Below are 22,197 nucleotides of genomic sequence, written 5' to 3'. Positions count from 1 at the left end.
ATTAAAATTTTGGACATTTCTACGCAATACTAAAATACCAATTAATTGGGTAATGTACATTTTCTTTGTGTTTTGAAATAGAAAATGTCGAATATGGTACATAAAAGGATCTCTCACAATGTTAAAATATCAATTGAAGGATCTGTCTCTGTTTTTCATTATTAAAATTGTGCGACGGATGTCCCCATGAAAAACATAGATGAGGGCGATAATGTAGATGGTTGCCGGCCAATGGCTATTTTGCCTTTCACTTTTTTTTTTTCCTTTGAGAACAAAAAAAAAAAAACAAAAAAGAGAGAAAATTAACTCGTTTCTCATTGCTTGATTCGGACGTTGGGCTCTAAATTGACTTTGGCCCTTGTTTTAAATGCCGACTGGAAACCCAAATGAAAACGAAAACGTGGAGTTCCAAAAAGGTGGGAATGGAGCGAAGCTGCTCGAATATATCTTATATAAAGAATATGACAATCAGATAATCAGATAATGTCATTCACTCATCTACGAAACACTATCTTATTGTTATATGACCTAATTCAGTTCTTCATATTGAATGCAATACATACATATTCATTAAACATCAACTGAACTCGAAATAACTATATTGGACAAATTAATTTACAGAAATGAACCCTCTACACATAAATTATACTTAGTTGGGTAACAAATATGGGACAGACAGATGAGTAAAAATTGGATACCTCATGTCCCTTCATAACGAACATCCAAAGATGTCCAGGCATCTCCATTTTTATCCCCAACCATGCAGTTCCGGTTCTGGTTTCAATCCCAATCGGTGTGTTTTACAGTGAAAAGCAGTGTTTTATTGTGTATCCTCCAATGGTCTGAAGGCAAACTTCAATTCTCATGAGTTGACCCTTCCTGGCAGACCCTAGGATGGAGAAGGGGAGAAGGGGCCCTAATGATTTGGAGCTACTGTCAAAGATTCTACAAATTCAAAACTTTTTGGCCACTAAAAACAGCATTAAAGCAAAAAACCGTATTCACATGGATTGTAAGTAATCTATTGACTAGCTGATCAGGATCTGCAGTGACATTTGAATCTAATGTATTTCATATAAATTAAGACAGCAGACTCCTGATTGATACCTGTATTATCTGCCTTTTCGGCGACCTTTTGAGCCTGCACAATCCGAACAGTACCATTTTCCTTTTGGTTGTTCTTTTAGACCAACACAGCCAAAATGAAACCATTCAATCTTGCACTGTATGAAAGGGAAGACTGGATTAACTTATAGCTCAAACCACCAAACAATTTGGAAACAGAGGGAGGAAAGGGTTGTCACATACATTAGGGTTATCACAGGCAACCATCTCCCCGTAACTAACTTGGTTGCATAGACAGTAAGTTGGTTCGTTTGGATCAACTGGTAATTCAAGTTCCATTCCTGTGGGAGTTGCAGCAGTTGGTGCTTCTGTAACAGCAGCTGCAGCCGCAGCTTGGCCATTTCTTCTGTAGAAAATAGTTTCGTTATTAATGACATCCTCAATCTCTTGCTAAACATGCTGCATAAAATAAATGTCACTGTAGCATATACTACTATCCCTAGTTCATCACAAATATTAAGTGCCTAAAGTAATTGCTGTCGTTTGTCAGTAATTAATTTCAACATTTTTCATGGGATATTTATACACAAACACGTTCATGTATGAAATTATCTTACTTTTTACGCCCACCTCTACCACCTTCTGTTCCCCGTCCAGATTTTGTGTTACCATCCACACTTGAAGTTGGTAACCCAGTTGCAGCAGCACTTCCTCTTTCTGCAAATAACAATGGCATATAGAAGATGCGAGTTGGACCCAGAATGAGTGCGATAAATGCATTTATACTCCATATTTGCAGGACCATAAGAATAGAGGATATCAAAGATGGAAACAAATGATTACCTTGACGAAGCTTTTCATCAAAATTCTTCAAATACTGGTCAAGCTGTTGTATGTGGGTATCTACCTGAAGCACAATACAAATGAACAGAATAGGTAAGAATATAAACAATGAGAAAAAGGCCTGTTCTTTTTCTAGTCAAATAATCAAATAACAAGAGAAAACACACACAAAATAACATCACTAGTTGCAGAAAATATTGTTGAAACTGCCGCTAATGGAGGTCAAGGATGAGGTACTAGTTCCTGTGTTAGTCATTGAGTTTAGACTGCATGAGAAACCTGGGATACTCCTTCACACCTCTCTCATTAATCAATGACAATGATAAACATGAAGGTTCTTTTGCAATGGTCTTCTCTAAGCAAGATGTTAGAAGGGACAAGTGCAGAAGTATAAAAATGCAAACAGAATATTCATTACAAACATTAAGCATCATACACCCTGCTTGCATTTTGTAAAACTGCAAAATCTATTTTCTCATTTTTCTTATATTAGTTTGAATCATTCAAAACAGAAAATTAATGTCCTGATCATTATAATAAAGTTGAGTGTGCTTCAGTTCAAAGTGACCCACACAATCTGTTAACAAACACTACTTAGATATACCAAATCATATGCCTGAACAGCAAGGGCAACTTTCTCATCGGCAATTCTGATGCTATGCTTCTGCTCATCAAGAGCTTCATCGGAGAATCTGATGAGTGAAGTATCGGGAGTAATATTACCACATTTAACTCCCCGCTTAATATCCTCAATTTCTTGCTCACAGCGTTGCTCATTCTGTTTTACTAGTCCTGCATTCAAAGAAATAGCAACATCTTGATAATCGATAAACAGAAGTGCCACCAAAATGTATACTAACAGTGACAATACAAAGGAGGCCATTGAAATCAGTTCTAATTTCTAAACATCAATAAAAAAGAACTCAAAGAAAAAAGATTTTGGGGTATTGCCATATCCATCCAACATAATAAAAAAGAAAAAAAAAATCAAGAAAGAAGAAGAGAGAAAAAGGGAGGCGAAATAAATAAGAAATAATGAAGCCATTGTAGAAAACTAGTTCAATATCACAAACTGAAAGAAGAAGCATACCTTGCAAACTTTGATCTAAATCACGCAGTAAAGCGTACTTCTTTTGAAGAATATTGGGTATTGATTCCAGGTCTGTATAAAGGTACAAAAAGAAGTTGTAAAATCTTATTGTTGTTAACTTTTTCCAACCCAATTTTTAAAACTCTATTTATCTTTCTCTAATCTTTTTGTTAACTTTATCCAACCCAATTTTCTCAAGACGCAAAAAAGGAAATTAATTTTTACCCACAAAAGGATTACAATCCTAAAACCAGGACATAGATAAATTACTATAAATCAAGAACAGGGCACTTCACGAAATAACAGAAATATATTAGTAAAAAAATGATCGGATATAAAGAAAGAAAACAAAACAAATCTGTTCAACATCGTGGTGAAAGATACAGATGAACTGAAAATGAAAGAGAAAGAAGAAGAAAACCCCAAAAACTTGGATGAATTACAGTAATTAACGACTAAAAGATAATCAAGATAGGGTTTGAAACAGTTATGAATCCATCGAAATTACAGCAAAAGAAAAGAGGGAAGAAGATATAAGTACTGGCTTGAAATTCTTCGAGGAAAGACATGTGAGGAAAATGAAAATGAATATCAAAGGATTTAAATCGGGAAAAAAGAAAAAAGATGTCAGTGAATTTTGGCGGATTTCTTATCCCCGAATCTTCCCGCCATTGATGCAACGACCATCAAGCCCTAGAAATTGAACGGTTTTATACTTATTGACAGATTTACCCTTCAGAGTTCATCCTGCTACATAACTTTTCTTAGTGTTGGGCTGGCCCATTATTCCTACCCACCACCCTAAGGCCCAAGGCCCATATTTATATATATATTTCATGAAGATTAAACTAGCCTTAACCATTTTTTATAATCATGATTTACCAAACAAATAAAAATAAAAATAATGTATCGGAATTACACTATCTTTTTGTAGATCACTTAATTATCCAATTACAAGTTTTTACGTGACAAACTCTTCTTTATTTGTTGTCTTAAATATTTTTAAATTTTTTCCGTTGAAGTGACCTGCACAAAGATAAATGCATTTTGTATTACTCTTACATACTATTGTACGAATACAAATATTAATCTACATACACGTAATTTTATCAATATGAATATAGATTTATAATAATTTACATGTATTCCTTTCAAAGTTAGAGATTTAAATTCATATGTTCCACATTTATTAGTACTACAAAAATATAAATTTCGAATGAACTTATATTAATATATAAGTAAATCATTGATAATGGTCATTTAATATATGGTATAGATTACTTTTTTATTTTTAAAAGTATTGTTAACTAGTGTTTGAATTTATGCACGTTGATGAATGACTATCATGTTTGCCGGTATATAATGTCCTATTTAATAATCATTTTTTTTTATTTTTTTATTTTAAAAATGATGTTTTGTTTCTCACTTTTTTTTTTTGTGTGTGTTTTTTCTTTTTCTTTGTTGTTTTGTTTAGTTTCGAAGTACCCTATATACTCTTTTAAAATTTTCTGTGTTTACAATTGTCTTCTAGAAATATATATATACTATTAAAAAGCTATTCTTTTAAAATTCCTCTTTATTTTTTTATTTTTTTTTTATTTTTTTGGGTTTAACACATGAATTCCTACCAAACTTTTTGCCAACCTAACCCATAATCAAAATAACTTGTAATTTTCATATTTTCTCACAAATATTTCACCAACCAAATCTAATTAAGAATGATATTACCTAAACCCTAATTAGGAATTTATCAATTAGGTTCTAATTCAAGATTAGAAGAAACCAATTAAATGGGTAATGTACATGCATAAGAGCAAGTAGAAGAAAACTAGGAAATGACATTGGTTTCGTTTCTAGAACATATAAATTGTAGTGGTTCCTTTTTCTATAGAAACAATAATAATAATCTGGCAACTTCTTTAAAAAATTATTTTTCCAATAATAAGTTGGAATTTTTTCCCCCAAATTATCGTCCTTAAGAAAATAATTAAATTGTTGCGTTTGAATTCAACATCATAAAAATTTAGAGATGAAGAAAACAGAAATATGTTACCTGAGGATTAAGTTTATTCTAAAAAAAATCAAGTAGAATTTTGGTTGTCTTTTTTTCTTTTCTTCTCTATATTCAAACCACGTACCTCATGGTCGATAACACATCTTGAATATCAATTGAGTTATATAGTAAAATACATATATAATTCCTTAATATTAAATTATTAATTGAGATATTTGCTGTTGTAATATTAATGCTTAATGACATATGGTCTAAAGCGTCATATTAGCTAGAAAATATAAATCAAACTTAGACAAGTTTTGATTATGTGTGTCATTATAGTTGAAGAATTTTAATGGGCTAGAAGAAAAAATACAACTTTATAAGAAAAAATTGGAATAATTTGGAATTAGTATATTGAAATAGAGTATAGGAGGAGCGCCAAGCCACTGGAAGAAAGAACAGCCTTTTTCTTCAATAAATAAATAAAAGTAGGCCTACACGCTTCAGCAAAGTTGGGGAGGATTTCAGGTAAGTAATATAGTTTAGTCAAAAGGAAGTTGTCATTGCCTTGTTTGTCCACTAGCTTTATATTGAATCTTGCACTATTTACCTTTCTTTCTACCTTTAATCGCTTAGTCCCATGTAGAAACTTAGTGTCTATATCAGCTTATGCTCGTCTTAATTGATCTTATAGGAGAACTCGTCTAATCCTATAACATTTAAGTACCAAGAAAACTCGTAGAATTAAATTCTAGATAGGTGGCTACCGTAGATTGAAATCATTCTCTCTAAATTCTTTATTCCCATGACTCTCTTTTTTATTGCTAGACCAACCCATGATAGTAGTTATTCAGTAAGTCAAACCAAAAGAATTATGTTCCATGAGGTGAAATCTCATATATGTACAGCAACAGCAGTAAGAACAGCAGGTTGAACTTTTTGCTTGCTACCTGTTTGATGAAATGTCAAAGCTGGTGAAGCCTTGGTCAGATTTAGATCGATTTTAGGATGAATGGACAGTATCGATTTTATACGAAAATTAAAGGAAACTGACTTAGAAAAGGAAGAAAATGAGTAGACTATGCTGTACTTTGAGCTCAAACACACACAATACACAAAAACATGTTTTTTATATTGACGAATGGTCAATGAGCTGAATGTCATGTTTTCTTTGAAGGGTAAATCTTGTTTTCTATTCTAATATAATGTTTGGGTAACAACAATATAATGTGATGGAGAACATGAATTTCAAAGTTGAAAGGAAAAGTGCTGAAAGTTTGTGTTTATTGTCTCAAGGAAAATCATGAGCCCGACAATGTTGGCGACGTTTCTTCCTCTGCAAAATGAGGTGAGTTCTTGGTGATTGGGAAAAGACTCTGCCCTTTATAATTGTGGGTTTAAAATTTGGTGAGAGAGCTTCCTAATTCATGTGACAATCTCTTCTCATTATGGTTGCTTCTTTGGTTTTTCCTCAGTGTGAACAGATGGAAAGAAGGAGAGTTGTTTGTGAAAATATTTTCAATCAATTATCCCCTCATTCAAGAAAGTTGTTACTAGAAGATGTTAGGAAGGAGAGCTCAAAAGTAATGAGCTGTCATGGCAAAATGTCAAAAGAATAGGCCAAAAACATTTCTTTTTTGTTTTTCAAAGCATATATACAGTGAAAACATATTAAATAACTGTTTTTAAAAATTTGTTTCTTTTTCCTTGTTTTCCTTTAGTGTATTATCATTGTTTTTTAAGATAAAATGATATTATTCTTCCTTCAAAAAACATGTGTTTGTTAAAAGTGATATCAAAATGTATATAATAATAGTAGACTTTACATGTCCTTGGATTATGGTTCTTAAAGATAGTTTTTCAAACGACCCTTGAAGCTTCAAGATCCAATGACTGAGAGCAAATCTATTTGTAAGACTAAGTTATAATTGTGCCTTTTTGTCTTCCCTTCCACTACCTGCTTCATTATTTTGTTGCTTTCTTCTTAGTTCCTTTAGAGGAGCGTTTTAAAAAGCCTGCAGCTTGGTGGAAGCATCAAGCAGAAGTGTAGTAGGGAAAGCAAAGGTGAGTTTCTTAATATTTTACAATATGCATTCTCTCTCTTTTTGCTTATCTCTACGATTCAATGACTCTTCTCTACAGTTGATCTTCAATTTTTTTCTGATTCTTCTGCCCATTTTCAAGAAGTTATTCAATGTCATTCAACTTTTTCTCACATTAGAAAAGAAGGAAAAATAAGAACGGATTTTTTTAAAGATATATTCTTCTCTTATGATGGAAATTGGGATTGAGGCAGAATGAGTGGCTATCTTTCTATTTGGCAATGCAGAATGAGCCTAGGGGGCGGAGTACGTACTCAACAAGGCAACCCTGAATTTGTTTCTTTGGAAACTCCAAATGCTGATTATGCAAGTGAAAAGAAGAAGTCCTTGCGAGTTCGCTACATATACGGCATTATCTTCCTGATGACAAATCTCATTGCTTGGTTTCTTCGAGATTATGGGCAAAGGATTGTACCTCAGCTACATTGTAAGGAAAATCTCTTTCTTCATCTGTCCATACATTTCCATTTTACATCCACTACATAATTAACAATTAAAAAGAAGATATCGAAGCTCACAGTTTGTGTAAGTTCTGATTCAGAAGTATTGCCATTCAGAAACTTTACCTTTGTGCATTTTTTCAGTAATGAATAAGAACTGTGGCTTAGACATGGTTTTGCTTTTTGGCAATTGAATGGCCCTGCAGATCTGAAATCATGTGGAGCAGGAGGACAGGATTGTTTTCATGCACTCGGAGTTCTTCGTGTGAGCTTAGGATGTTTTGTATCTTTTTGTTTTTAATCGTAAAGAAATAAGAATATTTCTTCTTGAATTCTCTTGCGGTGTCTTTGCTTTTGCTAAAAAAGAGTCAAAATAGTATTTTCTATGCAATGAGTTCCTTTACTGTTGTTACATTGTTAACTATGACAATGGAATTGGCATGTTTTATACATCAGCCAACATGGAAATTGTTCTGATTTTCATTCGAAAAACGAACTAAACTGTTCCTTACCAATTTATCCTTTTAAGGATCAAATCCTTAACTACGAGTTCAGATATTTTTCTTTCTGATGTTTCTCTGTACATCAAGAACAAGAAAATTACATGAACCTCGCAATGTGTGGCATTCTAATTGGTGGAGCTTGAAGTTCATTGTGTTTATTGTTTCAATGCTGGTTCCATTCTTCTTCCCTCCAGCTCTTATCCAATTATATGGTATGTACCATGCATTCATTATCCTCTTTTCTCGATCTTTAACTCTCTATCTCTTATCTTTGACGTAAAAATCACAATGATCCTATCATGGTTGATAGGATCAACCATTTTGTTCCTATCATGGTTTATCTTTGACGTAAAAATCACAATGATCCTATCATGGTTGATACCTCACCACTTACTGAAGAAGTGAATTGAATAGTGATTCCATTTTGTTCCAATGGTATTAACTAAAGAGGATTTTTTCTTTTGAAGGTGAATTTGCGCGTGCCGGTGCAGGGTAAGTATCCATCTTTATTTTCTCCCATTATATGTCTAGGCGGTTTATGTTCATAGATTTTCTGATATGAATCTTTCTCAAAGTTTCATACTTGAAGAGATCTTTGAATGTATTGGTTATCCCGATCCCACAGCTAATACTGACTATATACTTTTCATCCTCACTTCCATAGCTTAAGATGAACTTGTTATGTCTTTCTAATTATTAATTCATTGAAAATATGGATGCCTTTTGTTTTCTTCTCATGAATAGGATATTTCTCCTCCTCCAACTGGTTAGTGTTATCCAGTTTATCTCATGGTGGAATAAGTATTGGATGCCTGATGAGAAGATGAAGCAGAGGTATGCTTTCTAATAAATTTTTACAGCGGTTCAAAAACCTTGAATTTATCTATAACAATATCAATTACATTTACCATCAATTTTCACATAAATTTCATTCATATTCTACAGCTGCTCCCTCGGATTATTCACATCAACGATTTTTTACATAGCTTCCTTCTGTGGAATTGGCTTAATGTACTCCTTATATGTTCCAAAAGTGAGATGTGTTCTCAATATATTCTTCATCTCTTGGACTTTGATTCTGCTCATTGTGATGATGGTTGTATCTTTACATTCGAAGGTATGCTCCTCTAAATTGCCTTTTCTTTTTTTTCATTCAAGCTACAGATCTTATTCGTTTTCAGCTAGAATATTGCAGTTGTGGACGATTTCTATTTCAAAAGGAAGATTTAACTTACTGGTCCAGAAATTGTCTTTGGAACTTTAAAAGTCAGGTTAATAGAGGTCTGTTGTCATCTGGTATCATGGCTTCATATGTTGTCTTCCTCTGCTGGTCTGCCATTAGAAGGTTTAAGAATTCAGTGTGTTGTCATATTGGCTTACTATTTTGAAGTTGAAACTGAAACCGATTTTGAATATTGTGATCTTTCTAATCCTAGTGAATGGCTTTACAGCGAACCTGTGACCGAAAAATGCAGTGCACGGAAAGAAGAGAGCGGGAATAGCGACTGGATTACAATACTTGTGAGAATTTACAGCATCTCCTTTAACTTTTCTAGTTTCCTTTTATCGAACTTTGAGGGGCACACTACTCTTTTATCTGGTGTATGCTATTGAAGTTCCGAAGTGTGCATAAATTGGTCCAGACATTCTTCATTAAAGCAGTCGTAGTACGAGATGAGCTCGAAATTCTTGATGATCAAGCAATTTGGTTTCTTTGTCAGGAAATCCTGACTTACCTAACCGATATTTACCTTTGGTGTTATGGTTGTAGAGTTTCTTAATTGCAATATGTGCTGTTGTCATGGCAACCTTCTCAACTGGTATTGATTCACAATCATTTCAGGTTACTTGCTTTTGACTGCCCATCTTCAAATGTTCATCTAAAATTTAGTTAATATTTCAAAAGTATTTTCTGAATATAAACTACTAAACAAAGAAACTATTGGTACAACCACATTGTTTAAACACAGAAAACTTAGACCCCATTTAATAATGATTTCGTTTTTAGTTTTATATTATTGAAATTTATGTTAGCTTTCTCTAATTTCCTAACTATCATTTTCGCCTTTTTTAAGGAAACATTTATATTGTTAGTCGAAACTTGACTTGGTTTTTGAAAGTATGGTAGAAAGTGGATATCAAAATCAAAGAAACTTATAAGTTGATGTAGTATTTATAAGCTTAATTTTTAAAAACCTAATGGTTATCAAACCGGGGCCTTAAACTCCAAGAATATAACTTCCTTGGTACCATTAACCTGCTTTGTCTAATCAGAATGCATTTTCTCTAGAAATCTGAGCATAAAACAGCAGCCAAACAGAATGAAAATATTTGAAGTCGCCAAAGATGCCTTTTTCTCAAATTAAAACAAAATTTTAACACAACTGTAACTTTTATTTATTTATTTTGTTTTTTTTTTTTTTGACAACCGATGTGTGTTTCTGATGCCGAGCAGTTCCGAAAAGACAAGGTGAAAGAGGAAGATGATATTCTTTACACGTATGGGTTTTTCCATCTCACATTCTCTTTAGGGGCCATGTATTTTGCTATGCTCTTCATTAGCTGGAACCTCAACAACTCAGCCACAAAGTAAGAAAACTGGATTAATGATGCTGTTTCTAAAACTCATCTCTCTCTCTAATATAGATAGAATAAAGCAAATCAATGAAACGGAGATCACCTGTTTTTTTAAATGTAAAAACCGAACTTTCATTAAGAAATGATGAAAGAATACATGAGCATACAAAAAAGAGAAGCCCACAGAAAGGGAAGCTAACTATAAGAAAAGACTCCGGTCTAAAAGATCTAGACACTAAGACCAGAAATAGAGAATCTAACAAGATCTCAAACATCCCTTACAAGAACTCTCGCCCATGAAGGTTCTATTATATCTCTCACCCCTTATTACCCCCATGAAATTGCACACATCCCAACTTGTCACAAAACAAGATGGAGGCTCCCTCCAACCTTGGGAACTAGAGAAGAATTGAGATCAATACTTGGGTTTGTTTTGGCTGGTCTGTGAGGTTTATAGCACATTTTGTTAGATTTCATTTCCATTTTAAAGTTGGGCAATGATTTCAAGTGAATCAAACTGAACCACCTACAATTTGTCTCTCTTCTGATTTGTATGATTCTCATAGTCTTAAGTTTGAAGCTCTTATAAAATTGTGAAATGTTTAGGTGGAGCATGGATGTAGGATGGACAAGTACTTGGGTTAAGATCTTTAATGAATGGTTTGCAGCCACAATATACTGTAAGTACAATCCTATTCGGAACAAGGTCTACTCTACCAAGTAGTAGATAGATAGTTTAGTTCTTGTTCATCAACTATTTGGCTTTCCTACTTCCTACACATTCGTCTAAATTCAAGTGAAGATTTGAAAACTAAAAGAAATAGTTTTTTTAAAAATTGCTTTTGTTTTTTTAATTTTGCAAAAAAAAATCTACTTGTTTCTTTAATAGAGGTGGTCATAGTAACAATTTTAAAAAATAGATAACTAGGAAGCATAATCAAATGGAACCTTAATATAATAGATTTAAGATCTATGTAACAGAACTCTCACTGGCTTAATTTTGTGCTCATGATTTTTGTTCTAAAGGTCAAGATCCTTTGATAACAAACTATGAGAACATCATACTTCAACTAATCTCAGGAGAGGTAAAAGCCATAGTAACAATTTCAAAAAATAGATAACTAGGAAGCATAATCAAACGAAACCTTAATATAATAGATTTAAGATCTATATGACAGAGCTCTCACTGACTTAGTTTTGAGCTAAAGGTCAAAATCCTTTGATAACAAACTATGAGAACATCATACTTCGACTAATCTCAGGCGACAATGACATAACCCTAACTCAATTCGGTTGTGCAGTGTGGACACTAATTTCTCCAGTGGTGAGACAGGCAAAGATCCAGGATCATGAAGGAGTTGTAGTGCAAGAAGCAAATGATTCAGCAATTCCTTGAAATCGAATTTCTGGGCGTTTTTTTTTTTTTAATATTCTCATTATTTTTTGTCCATCCTTTTTTCTTTTTGAATTCCTGTAATTTTCATTCTTTTAAGATGATAAATGGAAAATGTCACAAGATCCAACAGATGCCTTTGAACTGTGAACATATAAGAAAGCCACGTTTTGATGTAACTAGTTTATGCAGGTCTCCCATTTTAGATGGATAATGCGGTCATTTCCTTTTCTTTTCTTATTTTTTAATTACAAATCCAAGTTGTTAGGTAAATAAATCAACAAACGTAATTATTCTTTTTTTTTTTTTTTTTTGGGCAAAAGTATCGAACTAATTCGATCTTGCACTATATGAAAGGGAAGACTGGCTTAGCTTATAGTCGTAATCACCAATATAATTGGAAACTGAGGGAGGAAATTGTCACATACATTAGGGTTATCACGGGCAACCATCTCACCATAACTAACTTGGTTGCAGAGACAGTAAGTTGGTTCATTTGGATCAATTGGTAATTCAAGTTCCATTCCTGTGGGAGTTGTAGCAGTTGATGATTCTGTAGCAACAGTTGCGGCCGCAGCCTGTCCATTTCTTCGGTAGAAAATAGTTTCATTAATGACGATAAACATGCACGTAATAAATGTTACTGTAGCATATACTACTATCCCCGATTCATCACAAATTTTAAGTGCCTAAAGTAATTAAGGAACCTAAAGTAATTGCCGTCGTTTATCGGTAATTAGTTTCAACATTATTCATGTGATACACACACACAGACACATTAATGTATGCAAGCACGAAATTATCTTACTTTTTACACCCGCCTCTACCACCTTCTGTTCCCCGTCCAGATTTTGTGTTACCATCCACACTTGAAGTTGGTAACCCAGTTGCAGCATCACTTCCTCTTTCTGCAAATAAATATGATATATAGAAGATGGGAGTTGGAGCCAAAATGAGTGCGGTAAATGCATTTATACTCCATATCTGCAGGAGCAAAGAGGATCATAAGAATAGAGGGTAACAAAGGTAGAAACAAATATATTACCTTGACGAAGCTTTTCATCAAAATTCTTCAAATACTGGTCAAGCTGTTGTATGTAGGTATCTACCTGAAGCACACAATACAAATGAACAGAAGATGTAAAAATATAAATAATAAGAAGGCCCGTCCTTCTTCTAGTGAAGTAACAAAAGAAAACCCACACAAAACATTATCACTAGTTACAGATAATAAAAAAGAAAAAATATTGCCAATGGTGGTCAAGGAAGAGCTACTAGTTATGCGTAAGTCATTGAGATTTGGGACTACATGAGAAACCTGGGAGACTCCTTAATACTCCCTCTCTACTTATCAGTCAATGACAATGATAAACATGAAGGTTCTTTTGCAATTGTCTTTTCTAAGCATGATGTTAGAAGGGACGAGTGCACAAGTACAAAACTACAAACATAGAACATCATTACAAGCATTAAACATCACATCATACACCCTGCTTGCATTTACAAAAATGTTCAAACAATTTTATTGCTTTTCTTATATTAACTTGCATCATCCTAAGCAGAAAATTAATGTCTTGATCATTATAATAAAGTGGAGTGTGCCTCAGTTCAAAGTCACCCACACCCACACAACATGTTAACAAACACTACTTAAAAGAGTTCCGAAGACACTTCCACATACCAAATCAAATATGCCTGAACGGCAAGGCAACCTTTTAATCGGCAATTCTGATGCTATGCTTTTGCTCATCATGAGCTTCATAAGAGAATCTAATGAGTGAAGTATCAGGAGTAATATTACTAGGGTTGGCAAAAAAACCCGACGGGCGGGTCCCCGCGGAGACCCGCCACGTTCAGGGTGGGGATTCCCCGGTTTGATCGGGTATGGGGTCAAACCGGGAAATTTATTCGGGGCCCCGTCCGAGGACGGGGCGGGGATGGGGACAGTATCCCGCCCGCCCCCCCAACCCCGATTAATCCCGACCCCGATTTATATATATATTTTTATCCCCTCCCAGTCCCCTCTCGCTCTTTGCAATCTGCAACAAAACATCCCTCTCCTCTCCTCTCGCTCCCGCCTCCCTCGCACTCTCGCTCTCGCTCTCACTCATCCCTCCCCTCTCCCTCTCGCTCGCTCATCCTCCCTCCGTTGAAGTTTGCCACAAATGGGGCCCCGCGGGGACCCCGTTTCCCCGACGGGGATGGGAGACAATTTCCCCTACGGGGCTGGGATGGGGGACACCCCCCCGCCCCGCCCCGGCCCCGTTGCCAACCCTAAATATTACCACATTTAACTCCCCGCTTAATATCCTCAATTTCTTGCTCACAGCATCGCTCATTCTGTTTTACTAGTCCTGCTCCTGCATTCACAGAAATAGCAACGTTCTTGAAAATCAATAAACACGTGCCACCATAAAGTATAATAACATTGAGAAGACATAGGAGACGGTTAAATTCAATTCTAATTTCTAAACATCAATAAAAAATAGCTCAAAGAAAAAAGGTATCGGGGGTATTGCCATATTGATCCAACATCCATAAAAAATTAAAAAAAAAAAATAAACTCAAGAAATAAAAAAGAAAGGAGAAATAAATAAGAAACAATGAAGCCATTGTAGAAAACTAAGTCTACATAGCTAATTGAAAGAAGAAGTATACCTTGCAAACTTTGATCTAAATCACGCAACAAAGCATACTTCTTTTGAAGAATGTTGGGTATTGATTCCAGGTCTTTATAAAAGTACAAAAAGAAAAAAGATGTAAAATCTTATTCTTGTTAACTTTATCTAACCCTATCTTTCTTCTCTAATCTTATTGTTAACTTTATCTAACACAATTTTCTCAAAACGCAAAAGTGATAAATTTTTACTCACAAAAGGATTACAATCCTAAAAACCAGGACAGAAAGAAATTAGTACAAATCAAAAACAGGATACATGACGAAATAACAGAAACGTATACAAAAATACATATAAGTACAAAAGTGAAAGATAAGATACAAATAAACTAAAAGCAAAAGAGAAGAGAAGAAGAAAGCCCAAAAACCTTGGGAGGAATTACAGTAATTGACGACCAAGATAATCGAGATAGGATTTGGAATAGTAATGAATAAACTGCAGCAAAATAAAAGAGGGGAGAAGATATATGTATTGGCTTGAAATTCTTCGAGGAAAGACGTGTGAAGAAAATGAAAATGAATTCAAAGTATTTAAATTGGGGGGAAAAAAAAAGGAAAAAAGATGATGCAACGACCACCGAGCCTCAGAAATTGGACGATTTTTTACTCATTGATGAATTTAACCTTCAGAGTTCTTCCTGGTCACAAGACTTTTCTTAGTGTTGGGCTGGCCCATTATTCCAATACCTGGTTTGTCGAAAAAGGGTTTGTTTGCCCTAGAGGTTTATTTGTAATTTACTTATGGGCCTAGGGCTTCCTATCTGTCTATTTATTTGAGCAGCCTTTCTGTATTTCAAGGTAACTTAATAATAAGATTCAATCGTGGTTTTTTCTCCGACCTAGGGTTTTCCACATAAATCAGTCTTGTGTTTCTCTTCTTCTATTTTTATTTTTATCATGGTATCAGAGCACGGGGACGAAACCCTAGCCACCATTGATGAGTATCCTTCGACGACAAATTTTGAGATGGCTGACACGATTAAGGAAGCTATCCAACAATACCTAGAGACTGCCTTACCTCGCCTCTTCCAACAAATGAGTGTCGGTGGACAGATCCATCGCCCAGATTGTGAGTGATGCCCAGCCACCCTTCAACGCAGACCAGCCGACATCCTAAGTTAAATATGTCGACAAACAGATCCAGCCTTGTTCGATGTTCGGCCAGGTCCAGTCGTAGCCCAGACGGTGTTCGGCGACTATTCAGATCCATTGACGACGATCAAAACCTACCGATCGGCCAAGAACCTTCGCGCACAAGAGGCCGGTCGATCTCCAGGAAGCCTTTCGCACAACCCAGACGAGACCTCACCGCGACTTCGAACCTAGGGCAGTCGAGCCACACCGGGTTGCGCGACCAATCGACGGCGTTTTCTGACCAGCAACCTCCGGGGAGGAACGGCCAGTCCTCTCTGACTGCAAGTGACGCCGGTCCGGTTTTTTTCCGGCGAACTTTCCAGCCGGTCTGACCGGGGCATGTTTCTTGATGGAGATTAAAAGCATGTTTGTTTTCCTCCAGCAAAACAGCTCGCTGAATTTGGGTTGTTTTTTTGTACAAACTCAAAAATGGTTCAACCGGAATCGTCAACAGCTAGGCTCTGAGAACCTGGTAAACTCTTTCCTTCTTACCTGCTACAAATTATTATCTGGATTCAATAGGACACTCTGCAGGGATTATAATTGGAGAAAAGTTGAATTGGCGAAAAATTATTTTCATTGGTCTCAATCCATATGAATGGCTCTGGAAGAAAGACAGAAATTTGGCTAACTAACTGGGAGATAGCCAAACCTGAACCCGGTAGTCCCCACGAGCGTCTTTAGAGAGCAGAAGATTCATTGCTAACGATCAGTTCTTGAGTAGCATGAAAACCTCAATTTGGCAGACCGTTACTTTATACGACGACTGCCAAAGAAGATCTGGGATGCAGTAAACAGCAGTTGTATTTGCAGAAGCAGAATGCATCCCACCTATATACCTTACACAAACAAATTCATGAATGTAAGCAGGAGCTATGGATGTCGACAACTAACCAAATTGCTTTTATTGGCAAGAAATGGACTTATTGCCGTGAGATTGTCTAGGAGATGTACATATGGTGGAACGCAGTATTCCAAATTTAAGGAAAGCTGATCGAGTGTACGATTTTTCTAGCGGGGTTAAATCCGAAAATATGACGGTGTTCGCAGCAGGATTTTGGGTCAACGCCCTACACCATCACTGAGGGAGGTGTGCTCTGAAATAAGCCTCGAAGAAGACAGGTCTAAAGCCATGAATATTTCAGTTGTTATGTCTACTGAGGCTGCAACTTTTGTCACCAAGTCATCTGGATCAAATAGTGACAAGAAACCTCCACCTATCTGTGAGCACTGCAAAAAACCATGGCACACGAAAGACCAGTGTTGGAAGCTTCATAGGAAACCTCAAAATTACAAACGACGCCAGTCACAGGACAAGACTGGTTCTGGACGTGCTCTGGCCAGTGACTCGGCAAATGACAAGACTTTGACTCCGCCTCAAGTTGACAGTCAGAATAACTTAAGTGTTGTTTGGGTCAGTGCAATTGCACACTCGAGTACAACTCAGTCTTTTGGCTTTATTAGCATTAATGGTAAACAGCCTTGGATTGTGGATTCAGGAGCAACAGACCATCTGACCGGGTCTTCTGATCATTTTATCTCATATCACCCGAGTGCCGGCAATGAAAAAATTAGAATCGTCGATGGCTCCTTTGCCCCTGTCGCAGGGAAAGGACATCCGTCTCCGTTTGATGGTTTGATATTGCGTGATGTACTGCATGTTCCTAAAATTTCGTATAACTTACTATCTGTTAGTAAAATTACAAGGGACTTGAACTGTCAGACTGTTTTCTCACCCGACATTGTTTTGTTTCAGGATCTGGATCTGGGCTCGGGGACGATGATTGGTACTGCCCGGCACGATAGGGGGCTCTATTTCCTGACTGATGAAACTTCCTTTAAGGATGGTTATAGGACTAGTTTTGTTTCTTTGAATCTCAGTGGTTGAAACTGATTTTATGTTATGGCATTACCGTCTGGAACATCCCAGTTTTCAATATATGAAGTACCTTTTTCCGCATTTATTTCATAATACTAATATGTCATCCAAACAGAGTCGTGTTTCGTTTCACTCTCAACCTTACAAGTCGTCCAAACCATTCAATCTTATCCATAGTGATGTCTGGGGTCCCTTACCTACCACTACCTCTACAGACAAACGGTGGTTCGTCACCTTTATTGACGATCACACCAGACCTGGGTCTTCCTTTTGACCGATAAGTCTGAGGTGTCCTCCGTTTTCCAACAATTTTATGCGACCATCAAAATCCAGTTCAACACAAAAATTGCCATTTTACGGAGTGACAACGGGCGTGAATTCATTAATAACTCATTCCGAGACTTCCTGGTATCTAAAGGAATCATCCATCAAAGCTCGTGTGCCTATACTCCCCAGCAAAACGGAGTTGCCGAGAGGAAAAATAGACATCTGGTAGAGGTCGCCCGTTCCTTATGATATCTACCTCTCTTCCTTCCTATTTGTGGGGCGATGGTATCCTCACTGCAGCCCACCTTCTCAACCGCATACCTTCCCGTGTCTTGTCTTTCCATACTCCTCTTGAATGTTTCAAAGATCTGTATCCCAACACCCAGTTAATTCCTGACGTACCTCTGCGAGTGTTTGGATGTGTTGTCTTTGTCCATACCCATGGTCCCAATCGTACAAAATTCACTCCTCGTGCCCAGAAATGTGTCTTTGTTGGGTATCCTCTCCATCAACATGGGTAAAAGTGTTATCATCCCTCGTCTCGAAAATACTTTGTGTCTATGGATGTCACCTTTCTTGAGGATCAACCGTTTTTTCCCGTTAGTCCTCTTCAGGGGGAATGTCCTAGTGAAGAGACTAACTGGTCCTTGTACTCTATCCCCCTAGAGATGTCGGCTGAACCTGAACATCCTAACCATGTTCTTCCTAGTCCTGTTCTTCCCAATAATCAAGTCCCTTGGATAACCTACTACAAGAAGAATCTCAGGAAGGAAACAGTGTCGCATGTCGCCTCTCCGGCTCCAGTTCATGAGTTTGACTCGGTCTCAGTTCCAGGTATGAATATCCCTGTTTGTGATATTGATGATTATGTTGAGACTGATAATTGTAGAAAGGATAGAGATGTAGAGATTGATGCAGATAATGAGAAAATAGAGGGAACTGAGGAGGATGGAGAAACGGATGGAAAAGACAACACTGAAGAAGTAACTTTAGCAAACGAGAATAGTGGAAGGGAAGGTGATTGTGTGGGAAATCCTTCTGACAAAAGATCCATAGATCAGACGGCTGACTGTAGTAAGGAACGTGGAGAAGAGGAGAATCGTGATGCGTCTCTTGATCTTCCAATTGCCTTGAGAAAAGGGACTAGGTCATGTACAAAGTTTCCTATGCATAGTTACATGACATATAATAACCTATCTCCTGAGTTCAAGGCTTTTACTACCAGTCTAGATACGGTAATGGTTCCAAGTATTATACAAGTTGCCATGGAAACTCCCGAGTGGAGGGTTGCTGTTATGGAAGAAATAAGAGCCCTAGAGAAAAATGGAACATGGGAACAGGTTACTCTTCCTGAAAGGCACACGACGGTTGGATGTAAATGGGTATTTACTGTCAAGTACAAATCCGATGGCTCGATTGACAGATATAAGGCGAGACTGGTTGCCAAAGGCTTTACCCAGACCTTTGGTATTGATTACTCTGAGACATTCTCTCCTGTGGCCAAACTCAATACGATCCGGGTGCTATTATCTGTTGTTGTTAATAAAGATTTACCTTTGCACCAGTTGGATGTGAAGAATGTGTTTCTTAATGGAGAACTCGAATAAGAAGTCTATATGAACCCTCCACCCGGCTTCGAACACCAGTTTAACCATCGGGTTTGTAGATTGAAGAAGTCTCTGTATGGATTGAAACAGTCGCCAAGAGCCTGGTTTGACAGATTCACCACGTTTGTTAAAGCTCAGGGGTATGATCAGGGGCACTCAGACCACACGTTGTTCACAAAAAGATCGAGTTCAGGAAAGACTTCAGTACTTATTGTGTATGCAGATGACATTATTCTGACGGGTGATGATACTAATGAAATCATAAGACTTAAAACGAAGATGGCTGAAGAATTTGAAATTAAAGATCTGGGAAAATTGCGATACTTTCTTGGGATGGAGGTGGCCCGATCGAAAGAGGGTATATCTGTATCGCAACAAAAGTATACTCTAGATCTCTTCGAAGAAACAGGAATGGCTGGGTGTAAACCTATAGACACCCCTGCAGAGTATAATGTCAAACTGAGTAATGTTAATAATGGAGCTCCTGTTAACAAAGAAAGATATCAGTGGTTAGTCGGGAAGTTGATATATTTATCTCACACGAGACCTGATATATCATATGTCGTGAGTGTTGTTAGTCAGTTCATGCAAGCTCCCTATGAAGAACATATGACAACAACTGAACGCATCTTACGGTATTTAAAGGGCACTCCTGGTAAAGGTCTTCTGTTCAGGAAGTCTAGTAAACGTGGTATAGAAGCATATACAGATTCGGACTGGGCTGGATCTGCTATTGATAGAAAGTCTATGTCTGGATATTATATGTTTGTCTGGGGCAATCTGGTCACTTGGAGAAGTAAGAAACAGGGAGTGGTTGCCAGATGTAGTGCAAAAGCCGAATATAGGGCCATGTGTTTGGGGATATGTGAAGAGATCTGGTTGAAGAAAGTATTAACAGATCTTCGACAAGACGGTGAGCTTCCAATGAAGTTGTTTTGCGACAATAAAGCAGCAATAAGTATTGCCAACAATCCGATCCAGCATGATAGGACTAAACATGTCGAGATTGACAAACATTTCATTAAAGAAAGATTGGACAATGGGAGCATATGTATTCCCTACATCCCTTCAAATCAGCAGATTGCAGATGTCCTTACAAAGGGGTTGTTAAGACAGAGTTTTGATTACTGTGTCAGCAAGTTGGGTCTGATCAATATTTACGCCCCAACTTGAGGGGGAGTGTCGAAAAAAGGTTTGTTTGCCCTAGGGGTTTATTTGTAATTTACTTATGGGCCTAGGGCTTCCTATCTGTCTATTTATTTGAGCAGTCTTTCTGTATTTCAGAGTAACTTAATAATAAGATTCAATCGTGGTTTTTTCTCCCTGACCTAGGATTTTCCACGTAAATCAGTCTTGGGTTTCTCTTCTTCTATTTTTATTTTTATCATGGTTTATCAAAATGCCTTACCTATTGTTAAGGCTAAAAAATAATGTCAATGAAAGAAAATAAACTTGATGTGATGAAACAAAAACAGCATGAATGTCTTCGAGAACAGAATCCAACAACTTCACCATTTTTAGTGGTTCATACCAACTCCAAAATCCAAATTGATCTAATATTTTCAGCACCATATAAAGAGAAGAATTTGTACTCATTTGCTTATCACCACAAGAATTATAGTCTTCTGAGTTCTACAAACAAGCAAGAGAAGTTCTTCATACCTGACTCTGCAACAATCAACACATTCATCAGGCAATCATCTTTTCCCACCTTCCTTGCAACAGTAATCATCGTGGTGCATTTTGTGGCGTCTAAGTCTACAGCTGTCACTGCCAATACTGGGGGACACGAACCGGTCCTTGAATTTTATATGCATGACATTCTCGGCGGTGGCAGCCCAACCGCGAGACCGATTACTTGCCTGCTGGGGAACAAATACATTGGTCAAGTACCCTTTGCAACACCTATAGGCTTCCTTCCCCAGACGGTGGTGTAGCAATCCCAAATGCCAATGGTGCTCTCCCTACCGGGAATGGCATCAATGGTATCCCTCTAGGGACTGGCTCTTCTGGCACTGCTTTTGCTGGAAATCCCAACCCACAAAATATCCCCCAAACCCAATTGGGACTTGATGACATGGGGCTAGGCTTCAGAACGTCGATAACATCTTGACCACCACGCTAGAGTTGGGCTCAAAATCAATTGACCAGGCATAAGGGGTGTATGTGGCTAGTTCAGCTGATGGAACTATGCAGATGCTCGAAGGAGGAGAATATGGGGACAATCTCAACTTCTATGGAGTAGGCCCCGTCACATTTGTCAGTGATTGGAGGAACTAGCAAGTTCAAGAACGCACGTGTGTTGCAGAGATGTGGTCACTCCTTCCTCCTGGCCAGCACATCACAGATGGAGCAGAAACATTGTTGAGGGTCCTTGTACATCTAAGCTACTGAAAACAGTATGGTGAACAAAGAACAATGCAATATATGTGTGGTGATGAATGCAACCGTGGTCTGTAGTTTCTATCAAATGCAGCTGCAACTCAAAAAAATTGTAATCGAGTTTTATGAAATTTATATGTTTCTCAGTTGTAATTCTGTTGTGATCATACCATGAGTGAATTTAGTTGAATTTGATGATAAACTTTAAAAAGAGAAGTATCTTGTCAAATGTGATCAAGGAG

General features: G+C 36.9%; 3 protein-coding genes and 1 pseudogene across 14 annotated transcripts; 2 read left to right on the top strand and 2 right to left on the bottom strand.

Annotated features, from left to right (window-relative positions):
- Nucleotides 1-416: 416 nt before the first annotated feature.
- Nucleotides 417-3,696, bottom strand: LOC120067836 (PHD finger protein ING1-like). 11 transcript variants are annotated; one of them, XR_005479035.1, is made up of 8 exons: nt 3,540-3,696; nt 2,999-3,070; nt 2,513-2,700; nt 1,909-1,972; nt 1,696-1,782; nt 1,309-1,471; nt 1,108-1,223; nt 417-945 (listed from the first exon to the last, which is right to left on the bottom strand). XR_005479035.1 is itself a non-coding variant. In XM_039019441.1 (8 exons), exons 1-7 carry the CDS (start codon nt 3,565-3,567, stop codon nt 1,113-1,115), a joined length of 726 nt encoding a protein of 241 aa, XP_038875369.1. In that variant the 5' UTR covers nt 3,568-3,696; the 3' UTR covers nt 417-945; nt 1,108-1,112. The 11 variants fall into 11 exon arrangements, 7 of the variants coding, with proteins under 7 accessions (XP_038875369.1, XP_038875386.1, XP_038875377.1 ...); XR_005479040.1 differs by having other exon boundaries at nt 417-933; XR_005479037.1 differs by having other exon boundaries at nt 417-916.
- A 1,632-nt stretch (nt 3,697-5,328) lies between these two features.
- Nucleotides 5,329-12,336, top strand: LOC120073368 (probable serine incorporator). Of its 2 annotated transcripts, XM_039026194.1 has the most exons (16): nt 5,329-5,522; nt 6,291-6,342; nt 6,470-6,905; nt 6,983-7,058; nt 7,324-7,523; nt 7,743-7,819; nt 8,092-8,251; nt 8,507-8,531; nt 8,784-8,873; nt 8,985-9,156; nt 9,311-9,384; nt 9,491-9,560; nt 9,811-9,882; nt 10,495-10,628; nt 11,223-11,296; nt 11,918-12,336. In XM_039026194.1, the coding sequence occupies exons 5-16, from the start codon at nt 7,325-7,327 to the stop codon at nt 12,010-12,012; spliced, it is 1,242 nt and encodes a 413-aa protein (XP_038882122.1). In that variant the 5' UTR covers nt 5,329-5,522; nt 6,291-6,342; nt 6,470-6,905; nt 6,983-7,058; nt 7,324; the 3' UTR covers nt 12,013-12,336. The 2 variants fall into 2 exon arrangements, with proteins under 2 accessions (XP_038882122.1, XP_038882113.1); XM_039026185.1 differs by lacking the exon at nt 6,470-6,905.
- On the bottom strand, nt 12,210-21,374 carry LOC120073384 (PHD finger protein ING1-like). Its single transcript, XM_039026219.1, has 5 exons — nt 21,236-21,374; nt 13,691-14,369; nt 13,055-13,118; nt 12,818-12,917; nt 12,210-12,597 (listed from the first exon to the last, which is right to left on the bottom strand). Exons 2-5 carry the CDS (start codon nt 13,769-13,771, stop codon nt 12,378-12,380), a joined length of 465 nt encoding a protein of 154 aa, XP_038882147.1. The 5' UTR covers nt 13,772-14,369; nt 21,236-21,374; the 3' UTR covers nt 12,210-12,377.
- On the top strand, nt 21,010-22,143 carry LOC120069166 (annotated as a pseudogene).
- Nucleotides 22,144-22,197: the final 54 nt, after the last annotated feature.

The sequence above is a fragment of the Benincasa hispida genome, chromosome 1 (assembly GCF_009727055.1).
Source record: "Benincasa hispida cultivar B227 chromosome 1, ASM972705v1, whole genome shotgun sequence".
In the NCBI taxonomy this organism is placed as follows: domain Eukaryota; kingdom Viridiplantae; phylum Streptophyta; class Magnoliopsida; order Cucurbitales; family Cucurbitaceae; genus Benincasa; species Benincasa hispida.
Note: the sequence above shows the minus strand (reverse complement) of the source record. Positions and strands in the feature narration are given on the sequence as shown.

What these genes read in the sequence shown, in the direction of transcription:
- LOC120073384 (XM_039026219.1), bottom strand. Translation starts at nt 13,771, where the DNA reads ATGAAGCTCATGATGAGCAAAAGCATAGCATCAGAATTGCCGATTAAA. An exon ending in GTTCAGGCATATTTGATTTG is followed by an intron (nt 13,119 to 13,690) that starts GTATGTGGAAGT and finishes TGTGTGCTTCAG; the next exon opens with GTAGATACCTACATACAACA. An exon ending in GGTAGAGGCGGGTGTAAAAA is followed by an intron (nt 12,598 to 12,817) that starts GTAAGATAATTT and finishes TTTCTACCGAAG; the next exon opens with AAATGGACAGGCTGCGGCCG.
- LOC120067836 (XM_039019432.1), bottom strand. Translation starts at nt 3,567, where the DNA reads ATGTCTTTCCTCGAAGAATTTCAAGCCA. An exon ending in CTGTTCAGGCATATGATTTG is followed by an intron (nt 1,973 to 2,512) that starts GTATATCTAAGT and finishes ATTGTGCTTCAG; the next exon opens with GTAGATACCCACATACAACA. An exon ending in TTGCCTGTGATAACCCTAAT is followed by an intron (nt 1,224 to 1,308) that starts GTATGTGACAAC and finishes CCTTTCATACAG; the next exon opens with TGCAAGATTGAATGGTTTCA.
- LOC120073368 (XM_039026185.1), top strand. Translation starts at nt 7,325, where the DNA reads ATGAGCCTAGGGGGCGGAGTACGTACTCAACAAGGCAACCCTGAATTT. An exon ending in GATTGTACCTCAGCTACATT is followed by an intron (nt 7,524 to 7,742) that starts GTAAGGAAAATC and finishes ATGGCCCTGCAG; the next exon opens with ATCTGAAATCATGTGGAGCA. An exon ending in GATGAGAAGATGAAGCAGAG is followed by an intron (nt 8,874 to 8,984) that starts GTATGCTTTCTA and finishes CATATTCTACAG; the next exon opens with CTGCTCCCTCGGATTATTCA.